General features: G+C 34.0%; 1 protein-coding gene across 3 annotated transcripts in view; it reads right to left on the bottom strand.

Moving 5' to 3' along the window:
- Window positions 1–12,153, bottom strand: part of Grip (Glutamate receptor interacting protein) — a 237,814-nt gene that overhangs the window by 13,619 nt on the left and 212,042 nt on the right. For all 3 annotated transcript variants that reach the window (XM_089701174.1, XM_089701175.1, XM_089701176.1), the window contains 5 exons: window positions 7,529–7,738; window positions 6,405–6,649; window positions 5,349–5,641; window positions 4,818–4,993; window positions 2,874–2,966 (listed from right to left, as the gene is read on the bottom strand). In XM_089701174.1, coding sequence (XP_089557300.1) covers window positions 2,874–2,966; window positions 4,818–4,993; window positions 5,349–5,641; window positions 6,405–6,649; window positions 7,529–7,738 — 1,017 coding nt within the window. The remainder of the gene's footprint in view (window positions 1–2,873; window positions 2,967–4,817; window positions 4,994–5,348; window positions 5,642–6,404; window positions 6,650–7,528; window positions 7,739–12,153) is intronic.

Raw genomic sequence — 12,153 nt, 5'->3', positions numbered from 1 at the left:
GTTCTCATTGTTATTTTTTTTTAATCTCTGGCATCTTCAAAATAACAAACGTAAAGTTACGACTTTTTGGATATTAACTATAAAATATACAACCTATACGTCTACCGTGTTAGAATTTTGAAATATGCGATGGTTTTGAAATAAACAAGAAATACTTGAAATTAGCGCGCGACCAGCCAATATAGCGAGAGCCGCCCTGTACCTTCCTACCCCGATCGCTGCACGAGTCATTCCCGCTACGGCCGTCACACGGGGAACTTGTGTCGCTTGCGCAATCGTAAAAAAGGGTGACAACACGATAAGACAAAATGAGACAAATGGGGACAATAAAGAAAATAAAAAGAAGAAACATAAAGGTTGGAGGAAAAAGAATGCTTACAATTGGAACAAATTAATGAAGTAAGTTGGTTTTATTTTAAATTTGATGATAATTGTATTATAGACGATATTTGATATGTACCCCTGTTTTAAGTACTGTATAACGAATGTGTAAGATTTTTTCATTTATAGCATAAATAATCTTTTCAGAAATCCGGAATCCAGAAGGAAAATAATCCCACTGATTGTTCACAATGTGAACCCACTCCTTCGTAAGTACCTTTATTCAGTCAAAAATGTATGTTATCAACGCTCTACTGGTTTTATCGCATGATTCCATTTTTAGCAAAAAGCAACAAAGTGCAAAGAAATAAAAAATCATGGTGAACTTAGTGGAAGTATGGTGGCCGTAATATGGAACAGGAGCTCATTGGAGTAGTATTATATTTAAAAAAATACGAAAAAATTTCAAGAATTACATTTCTTAGTAGGTGGTAGATAAGTATGTTGTATAAAGAATTTGATGTTGATATTTATTTCATTTATACTTACTACACCTGTGCGGGAAATTGCTTAGTACTAAAACAGGTTTATATTCATATTTACATAGTAATGTGAGTTTTCATTTCGAAAAATTTTGTGTAAGTATATTAAATTGAGTTCCTGGGTGATCTGGAAACACAATTGGGCCCGGAAGATGGCGCTGCAGTCACTCCTCCTAATCACATGAACCGATTTCGATGAATATTTGTGTGCACATTTCATTGTTGTGGGATGATTGGTTGATTCGTTTTCACATTAGCTAATATTATGTATTTTTGTTGTAAACTTAATTTAATGTATTATAACATTATTTTTGGTATAAATAAGCCAGTGTTCGTCTCACATTGCTGTACCTGCCTACCTACCCTACCAGGGCCTAACTTTGTTCTGGCTATTTTATTTTGATTATTTGTAATGAATAATTACAATTATAATAGAGTGCAAAAAATAAATACATGCGTCAATATATTTTGTGTTTTTTTTAAAACAATTTTTTTATTTAAAAAATATCATTCCGACCGCGGCTTTGCCCGCGTGGAATTAGGTTATATCGTGAATCCTGTTTTATCCCACAGAAGTGTTCAGTTCGGATAAAAAGTATCCTATGTGTAAATCCAGGCAATTAGCTATATTTTATCAAAATTGGTAATGTAGTCTTGACATGATTAAGTAACAACTAACAAAAAAATATACAAATTAACATCCAAAGTTTCGCATCAGTTTTACTGTATTAGTGATATCTTCCACTCTTGACTTTGACTGAGAAGAATTAGGGTTTATAGGGTTTATAACTTCTTTCAGAATAGTACCTTTCATTTCTGGGCATGATGTAATATCTACGTCAGCATCAAATTCTATCTAAATCAATTCAGTAGTCCGCGTTATTGAGTACCATTTCATTTTTTCAGAGTAACAATATTTTTTGTTATTTTAAAGATTATTTATAACCTGTATTATTTTGTAATAAAGTTAACATTACGAAATAATAATAATTATTAATAATGTCTAAGTAGTTGTTAAAAAGAAGATTATTTGTTTATAAGCAAGAAAATAAAACCAATAAATCAACAATTAAATAAATACAGTATAACAATATTATAACTGTATGACGACTCCATACATGTTTGTCCCGAGTCGGCCAGCGGCAGCGCGGCGAGTTTGCAAGAATGACTTCGCGCACACCCGCGTTCGCGATAGCGAGCTATTAGACTCCGCCCGCCAAGCAGTGGATTTTTTTTTGTGTATCGTCTTAAACCTCTCAACCGATTTTGATGAAATTTGGCACAGACAATCTTTAGACCCTGAGAAAGAACACAGGCTACCTTTTATTGCAAAAAAACACCACGCGGTCGAAGCCGCGGGCGGAAGCTAGTTTGGAATAAAAATGAAATATAACATTTTATTGATATTATACATAAGATACGTATTATACATAAGATAAGGGACAATCTACGTTACGTATTAACTGTTTAATATATTTAGGTAAAACATTCTAGCATACATAAAAGTCTATACTACGATACAAATTGTGGAACCCACACTAATAATTCTAGTTATACATATAAAAAAAAAAACTTCATGTATAATGTGCCGTCAGCACATTACAGTTTACTTATTGGGTCATGTATCATGTAACATTAATCTATATCTATACTAATATTATAAAGAGGAAAGGTTTGTATGTATGTATGGTTTTCACGCATAAACTAATGGACCGACTTTCATGAAATTTGGCACAGACAATCTTTAGACCCTGAGAAAGAACATAGGCTACCTTTTATTGCGAAATATGTACCACGGTCGAAGCCGGGAAGGACCGCTAGTATTATGTATTGGTATTATGTTAGTTTCATTTGTAATTAGCTGCAATATAAAGAGGTTGTCACTCAGTTGTTTTATTTTGCTATCCAAAATATATAAAGCCGCTACATATTAGTTCCTACGATAATTATTATGTAGGTTAATACACATTAATATACAAAACATCATAGTAGATAAATAGGAAATCTTACCATAATCATCAGGGACACCCAGTTTCGGCATGGAACTCTGTCGAAACCGCTGGCGATGTTTCTTCGGGTTCAAAGTACCGGATATTGAGTTTTCTGTAAAATACATCATATTGATAGATATCTGTTTTAAACAGATTCGTTTGAATCCATCATAAAATGTTTTCTTTTTTTATTTCACTTTTCCGCTTCACAAAGTAAATAAATAATACAATTTTCAATATTTTTCGACTTATATACGTTTTCAATATTTTTCGTATTATTAACGTTTTTGTAAATCCAATCATATTCATTTGGTTTGTAGTTTGAAGCGATACTATTGGTTATTTACGAACACATTCCTCTGTCCTCGCTACACATCCTCGCACATGATCGGTGGAAAAACACCCTAAATCATTAAAAATACGATAAAGTTTGCAGTATTGAATTCATCATCAATCATATTTTTGACGTGACAACGTCTTATAATTCGATAGAGCCGGCTGCACGCACGAAAAAACATGACTCATGCGGCGTTACCTCGCTCTGAGGCGTTCCATGTAAGGCTTGAAGTGCAAGCGAGAGCGCGGAATGAGCGACAAAGAAGCACAATCGGCCGTTGTCACGTTCAACTATCGTCAGTAAAGCGACTTTACAGACAATCAAATTTTTTTAGTTGTAAATAATCCAACATAAATTATTTGCCTTGCTGATTCATACATAACACAATATTTTTCAAAGAAGTAACTTCAATACCTCTGATACGACAGTTAAAGCCCTGGCCATAGAACCGCCTAAGCTTTTAGGCTTTTATCTATCACCTCCATATAGGTTAATGGAACCTTCTCTATAGTGGTTAATCTCGGATAATAAAAAACAACGACTACCAGGCAGGGTAATCACCTACTTGCCCGCAAATCTCAGCTAATGAAGGTTTTCTATTTACAAGCTTAAATATCGAGGTACATTTATTTTCCTATTAAACGTTACTACCAAACTTACTAGTTAGTTGTTGACTATTTGTTGAAACCATTTAAGCGGGATCTACACTGAGCGAGCATCCTCGCGAAGCTATTGCTGCAATCAGCTCGGTCAGTGTGGACGTGGCTCGGCCGAGGAAACACGTGAAACTCAAACTCACAACAACTTATTTTTATTAATTAAACTTTTACGATTCTTTGTGAATTGGCATTTTTTAAAACTACCACCGATTCGGATGTTCGCTTCTACCGTGATGTATCGGCAAGAAACTCAATATTTTTTAAGGTATCTTTGTCCCTATAATACACATTGTTATAGCAAATACACATAATTAAAATTCATGGGCTGCCTATTAACTATTCTATTGTTAATTTGTAACTTATACATTCTATGCACTTTTATCCTGAAACTCTATTTCCTCTGCTAAACCACGTCCACACAGATCGAGCTATTTTGCGTAGTAATTGCTTCGCGAGGCTGCTCGCTCTGTGTAGCCCGCCTTATAATAAGGAAGTGAGACAAACTTCTTGAACAATATTGAACACAAGTTTCAATGTATAATCCCGCTGTCAATAGTTTAGAATCTGTAGTTTGGTTTATTTGAACTAACTCATGTACCATACATAAATTACGCGATAGACCTAAGGGAGCGTGAATCCTGTTTAAACAGTAAACCGTAAAACACCGTTATTTATTTGAGTAATTTATCATTGATATAGGATCGACAGATATATTCTTTCACTAATATGATACCAAAATGTTTCGTGTAATAACTATTTAATAAGTTTTGATTGTAACATATGCGTTTATAATATTAAAAAAAAAATGTTTTTATATTTGACACTTGAAGTCGATTTTTACATTGATAAAATATTATGTTGACTTCACGATCGTACAATTAAACCACTTTACTATACAGACTAAAGATCTACTCCTCTATAAAGAACGTCCTCCAAGAATTGTAACGAAATAATATAAAATTCTTACCTCTAGGAAATCTTCCACCATGCGCCAGTATATGCCGTGGAGCGATATGCAGCCGAGTGTAACCAGGCTCGCTGTTCTCCAAATAGCACATTACTTCTTCAGCTGTGTAGTTGCTGCCTTCGATCACGTGGTCATCGAAAGCCAGGAGCTGGTCGCCAGGATGAAGAGCACCACATCTGCAAGGGGTGGAGTATGAAAGACTAGCAGTACGAAAGACTGGAGACTCTAAGTTACGATAAAGTTTGGTAGAAGTAATAGTAGTTGAAGTAAAGTTCGGAGGTTACCTTATCTCTTGAACAAAGAAATCGGTAGCAAAAAGGTAAATACCCCTTGCAAATAGTATCAAAAGTAATTTATGAATTTTTCAATAAACAAATTCTCAAACCATTTATTTATCTACTTCATATTGTTTGACAAATTTCAAGAAATACATGTTAAGCATGACATACTATAACTATAAACGTATATAAACTGCTGAGTTATGAAAATCAACGCATGTTCATTAACGCAAAGGATAAACAATCCCCTCACCTGTCACTAATGCTTGCCGGTAGAATGCTATCAATATAAATAGCATTGGAACTCCCTACACGCTGATACGTATCCGAACCCGAACTGTATACGTCATCAGAATATCTTTGATTACTCAGAAATAAGCCCAGGTCTTCATTACAGGGTCTCTCGATCTCAATGAGTAAGGGTCCGGTGGCCAGCTTCACGGATTCCATGATTGATACGTCGTATTCGATGGTTAGGCTGGTTACTTGGGGGCAGTTTTGTAGGATCTGATGTACTTCGGATAGTGTTTTGTTTGTGAGGGATATCTGTGGAAATAGCAAATGATCATAAAATAAAAATTAAAACTAAAAATTATATTATGTTAAATACACGTCATAATGTTCTACTACCACAATAACAACGTTTATAAAATATCTGGTAAGTACCTTAATGCATGATTTTAATAACTCGAAAAAAAAAAACATAAACACAATTAAAAGTACATATTTTAAATTTAATGCATAATGTTTTTAACCGACTTCAAAAAAAGGAGGTTATCAATTCGGCCGGTATGTTTTTTTTTTATGTATGTACACCGATTACTCCGAGGTTTCTGAACCGATTTACGTGATTCTTTTTTTGTTCGATGCGGGATGGTGTCGAATTGGTCCCATAAAAATTTTATTCGGATAGGCTTAGTAGTTTTTATTTTATGAGCATTTTTGACTGTATTTGTAAATGTTGCAAGTGCAAGTTTGAAGTCGGTTGTTTTTAACGCAGTTATCACTTGTAGGCTCTATTACATAATCATTGTGGCTTATTATTATATATAACTTCTACGGCAGTTGTGAAAAATAACCTGTAAAATATACCTGAAAATGAAACCTGACAGCTAGCTTTTATTATTATTTAATTTCAATGTGGCAATCTCAACATTCGTAATTTAGTGCAATGTACATATTTGTTTTAAGGCATTTATGAATTAATACTATTAATGTATCTGTTTGTTGGTTTTTCACATTAATATAAAGCTTATCCTAAACTTATTTAATATTTTCAACTTACTCTACCTGTGTGGCTTCAACTTACATGATCAACTTTCAACAAACGATCCCCAGGTTTTATTCTAGAAGTGTTATACGCAGCTCCTCCCGGTCTAACATGGGTCACCACCAGAGGCTGAGCGTCCAGGGACCGGCTGTTCAGAACCAGATCAGCGCTGGGAGCAGAGTTCTCTGGGTGACCACCTCGTATCGTGATGCCAAGGGATCCGTTTATCTTCTCTACAGGAACTTCCGCTAGCTTCGTTGTTATGTACAGGGAGTTTTGGGACGCTGTAAGAAATTTTCTTTTGATATTGACGTGTAAAATGTTGTGTAGAAAAATGGTAAGTACCTTTAAGACGTGCTGCAGAGATTCTGAATAAATAAAGTTTGTATGTTAGTTAGTGATAAAATAGTAAATTCATAATAGCACATCAGAATACTTCTCTTAATTTTCATTTTTCGTTAACATACTTAACCTTCTACTAAAATGTACCTATTGTTTGCATATCTTTTCATATAACATTAACATCATATCCATTGTTAAAAATATAACAGGAGCACGCCTGCACCAAACATTTCCTAAAATTCCTCGCTTTCCGAGAATACTTAACCGTGAATAAATATTTTTTGGCCAAGAGTAAAAGGAAGCTTTCGGGGGCTCAACAAAAACAAAACGTTAAACACAGGCAGCGTTTACGGAATAATTAACATCAATTTGTTGGGAAGTTGGGTGAAGTCAGTTTTTGCACGGTTCTATGATTAAAACCTTTATGTGGTACATTGTACTTTTAATATTTTAAGATACTAAGAGACATATATGTACTTGTTAAATACCGATACAGCTATAATTTTTATAGGTTGATAGGGAAAAAATATTGTAATACTACAATTATTGCTACCTGCGTATGCTCATACTTTAATAAATTGCCTTTTTAAAACGGATTAAAAATGCTTGGTTCTACAGCGCATGAAAGCATGATGATAAACTTCGAGAAAATCGATTCACATTTATCAAATGCTGCCTATGCAGAACAATCAAACTTCCCATTTCATATATAATATGAGTTCTAAAAGCGCGCCCCAACTTAATTCTTAGACCACATTTTGGCTTAGTAGCAGGCTAGATCGTGGTCAAGCACTTTACGTAAAAAAGAGTACGTATTTTACCATAGTTAGGCATATAGTACTCCACTTCCAGCGACGCCCTCTCTTCCACGTTATCCAGTAAGCGCAATACTTCATCGTTGGTGAGCCTTGCTGTGGAGATGCCATTGACGCTGCAGATCCTGTCACCAGGTGCCAAGCGGTCTGATTCGTGGGCCACGGAGTCTTTGGTGAAGCCAACTATGGATGGTATCACCCCTGGTTCGGAACGACCTGGAAAGAAAATAAGACGTTAATTATTTGTAAGGTTTCTCATTTATTACAGACATTCTCAAGATAAATTAATTGGACGTAATTTTTTGTTTTGTTATATTATTAGATAAGGTAAATTTTGTAAGTCAATATTATTTTTTACCTCATCAAAATTGCGACACGTGTAAACGTAGTAAATACAATTATTAAGGTAAATATTTTTAAATAATTATTATTTTATCTTTTGTTAAAATTCATACAATATGAATTAATTCTGAAATTACTTTTCCTGTTTCCAGAATCTCGATATTTTAACATTTATCTGTTATGTAGTTCAAAGTAACAAAAAGCTTAATTTTGTAAAAGTAGGTTATGTCATGAAATACATATTATATAATAATTAAATTAAATAATTTGGAAAATCCAAAAGTGCACGCCTCATAATTTTTTTTTAATAAATATTTATTAATTATTATTTTTGTTTATTTAATAACAATTAAACCACATCGAATCAGACCCTGAAAAATGAAAGGGTTCTATTCCTGAGCATACTCAAGCGTAAGAGAAAAAAAGACTCGATTAGTAAAGTATTTCGGTCGCTATCGTGTTAACAAGAAAAAGGATCCGCACATACAGACACACGGACGTCCAAGACAGAACTTTTTTAAACTGTTTTTTAACTAGTTTAAATAACAAAAATGACATCAAAAATATCATGAACGTTAAAAATAGTGTTTTTTCTTAATATGTGTGTGTATGTATTATCTTACAAGTGCAATGTATGATACATAAAGACATTTTAAGTTTGAAAAATCAGATGTTTTGCGCGAAGTGACAGTAGTACCCACCTCAACGCTTCGCTTATGAGGCGTGCAATACAAGTAACATCAAAGTTAAAAAATAAATAATAATAGATTTGCGTCATCTCTTTGATTAAGTCCATTTTAATGAACACAATCAAATGCTTTTCCGTTTGAAAGTTTAAAAATATTCTAAAAACGTTTGTGGCTTCCATTAAGCCCATTAAAGTATTGTTAATTGAATTTTAAAAGCTGAAAATTTGTATATGAATTGCGGATAAAACTGTCACCGACAAGTTTAAAAGCCTTTTTTAATGAAAAACATGATGTCAACTTTAAATTGGATCAAATTTTGCATATAATAATAATGTTTAAGTGCTTATAAACTCTTCCTTTGATGGCGTGGTTTTGGTTTTACACCTGGTTTCCTCACAGAACGCTCGCGTGAGCGTAGCACCGAGGGGTCCTGGGTTCAATTCCCGGTGGAGACGAAGAAAAAAAAAATGTCTCGGTCTGGCAGGACACAGAAGGCTGATCACCTACTTGTCCCTAAAGAAAATCGATCAGTGAAACAGATGTATAATACACCTGCCCCTTACCCCACTTGGGGACATGGGACCTCACACTTCCTCACAGAACGTTAGCATAACTCTAGAGATTTAGTTTCTTCAATCTAAACAAGTATTGAGAATACTTTCGTAGTGGTTATGTTTGAATTAATTCGAAATTATAGTACTTAATAGTAAATTTTCTTGTCACAAGGATGTTTTAATTTTTACAACTTTTTTGAAGGTGTTCGTGCACGTTTCGTTTTTGGTATTCTATAGTGAGAGTTAGAGGTCCCTTAATGTTTTGTCATTTTGTTTATGTTGGAGTAAATATGAAAGTCTATGGATATCGTGATGTAGGTACCTACTATGTAAAACGTTTATAAAAAAAAGGTCTTGACAGACGGACGGACGGACAAACGGACGGACAGACGGACAACAAAGTGATCCTATAAGGGTTCCGTTTTTTCCTTTTGAGGTACGGAACCCTAAAAATCGTTAAAGATAAAATTTGTAACGTTTGTGACGTGACAACGTTCTATAATTCGATTGAGCCGGCTGCACGCACGAAAAAACATGACTCATGCGGCGTTACCTCGCTCTGAGGCGTTCCATGTAAGGCTTGAAGTGCAAGCGAGAGCGCGGAACGAGCGACAAAGAAGCACAATCGGACGATGTCACGTTCAACTATCGTCAGTAAACCGACTTTACAGACAAACAATTTTTTAGATCACTATAGAATTCTGATCGATTCGATAAAGCAACTCTATCTTGTTAGCTTTTGCTTATCTTGTAATGTGCTTGATCTTATAATATGCTAGATTACATTAAAATTGCTTGCATTTTCAAGAGGGTAAATATATTTAAAATTCAGTAGGCCAATTATCGATAAGATCTGTATACACGAAATATCGGAACTGTATTGGGGTCGATGTGACCGTTTTCAGACCTATATCGTAGACAGCCAAGTTTCAAATTAGCATTTCTCATATAGATACTACTAATATGCGAAAGTTTGTATGTTTGTTTGTTAATCCTTTATAATCCAACGCAAAACCGATGATGAAAAACTGCTGAACCGATTTTTATGATATTGCAATGAAAAAGCACACACATAGAGGGTAACTTGGATAGTTTTTATCCCGAAAATCAGTTTTCCTTTGACTAGGCGGGTGAAGCTGCGGCTGAAAAGTGCTACATCACAACATAGTATAAAACAAAGTCACTTTCTATAACCTACAAAACGGATTTTGATGCAGTTTTTTTTAATAGATAGAGTGGTACAATAGGGAGGTTTTAGTATATCATTTATCAGTTGTACATAAAGCGGGCGAATCCGAGGGCAGAAAGCTAGTAATAGATAACATGCAAATGTAATTAGTACTGAACGTGAATCAATCTATGGATATAATTCAGTTGTATAATGCACTATGTTCATTTTAAATGTTGAATGAAAAGTGCTATGAATTTGTATTTATATACTTGAAAAAGGATCTTAATTCGAATGTATTTTGTGTACCTTATAACTTATAACTTTGGACTGGGTGAAAGAATTTTGATGATCTTTTTTGTAATTGAAAGTTGATGCCTCCCGTGTGCTCTCTTTTAAAACATGTGGTCTATAGTTCTGTTAATTTGAAGGCAGTTTTTTGTAAAAAATAATGTTCCATGTATGGAACATTATTTTTATTTTATTAAAATTTTTATTGTAATATTATGTTTTAATGATTATCTTAATACGTTTAAAGTAATTATTCTTTAATATAAAAATGAATCCCAAAATGTGTTGGTAAGCGCATAACTTGAGAACGGCTGAACCGATTTCGATAATTCTTTTTTTATTATATTCCTTGAAGTACGAGGATGGTTTTTATGTAGAGAAAACGTAAACATGTACCACGGGCGAAGCCGGGGCGGACCGCTAGTTAAAGATAAAGTATCGTCTAATCGTGTTTAAAAGTTTGACAGCGTCGGTTTAGAACTTGTTAATAAAGTCTAAACAGAGGCTAATGATGGTAATTAAATGATATTAAGATAAGTAATTCAATTTATTTTCTTAAACCTCTTGTTAATTTAGAGTGGCGTAGTAGGTACGGCTCATAGAATTCTTCATATAATCCTTAATATTATAAAGCTGAAGACCCTGAAGTTTGTTTGTTTGAACACGCTAATCCCAGGAACTACTGGTCCGATTTGAAAATTAATTTCGGTGTTAGATAGCCCATTCATCGAGATAAGCTATAGACTATTTATTAAACCATCACGCTAAGACCAACATGAGCGGAACATTACGGGTAAAACCCCAGGGCACACTTAGTGTATGGATATACATGAGTCTATTTAATAACCACTCACTTTACTTGTAACGTACGTAAGGTAAAATGTTCGAAAAACTTTTCTATCGTAACTAAAAATACACGGAGATCTGAATTTCTAGCGAATCTTGTTCTTAATGAGCAGTATTTCCAGTTATTTATTACTCTAACCTATCGCTGCTAAAATTTTACAAAAAAGTGAACAGTCCTCTCGAACATTTTCCACTGTTTAACTATAGAAGTTATAGCATGAAATGTCACTCAAAATGGTTCTTTCGAAGTGCGCGATTGTGTTCAATGCTTTCCTATGTCACGTAAACTTTTACGGTGAAAATTTAAGGTTACAGCGACGCTTTTATACGCCAAATGCAGTAAGCAATAAACTGAAAGAATGAACATTAAAAAGGAGACATCTGTTATTTTATTCTGGAACATTGTAAAGTTTTGTAATGGATTTATTTGTAGACTGTTTTATAGGGAGGCAATTTTGTAAATTTAGAGGCGACAAAATAGTTAAATTAGATTCTAACTACCAATGATCCCACTTATTGGAAAAAAGAGCATGAGAGCTAACTAAGCACACGTATCAGAAGTGAAACTTTGACAATATTCAAAGATACCAAAACCGTCTCCTTACTCAATGATGTGACGGTATTGCCATGACGCGACTTTGAAATTTTACTCTCAACGCGCCTAGAGAAGTTTCACTTCAAAAATTATTTTTATTGCACTTCATAATATGTTTCACTTGTACAAGTTAGTACTTATATAAT

Source organism: Colias philodice, chromosome 11 (assembly GCF_061535455.1).
Source record: "Colias philodice isolate Cphi_HAF_F1 chromosome 11, ilColPhil1 Martin Lab GWU primary, whole genome shotgun sequence".
NCBI lineage: Eukaryota > Metazoa > Arthropoda > Insecta > Lepidoptera > Pieridae > Colias > Colias philodice.
Note: the sequence above shows the minus strand (reverse complement) of the source record. Positions and strands in the feature narration are given on the sequence as shown.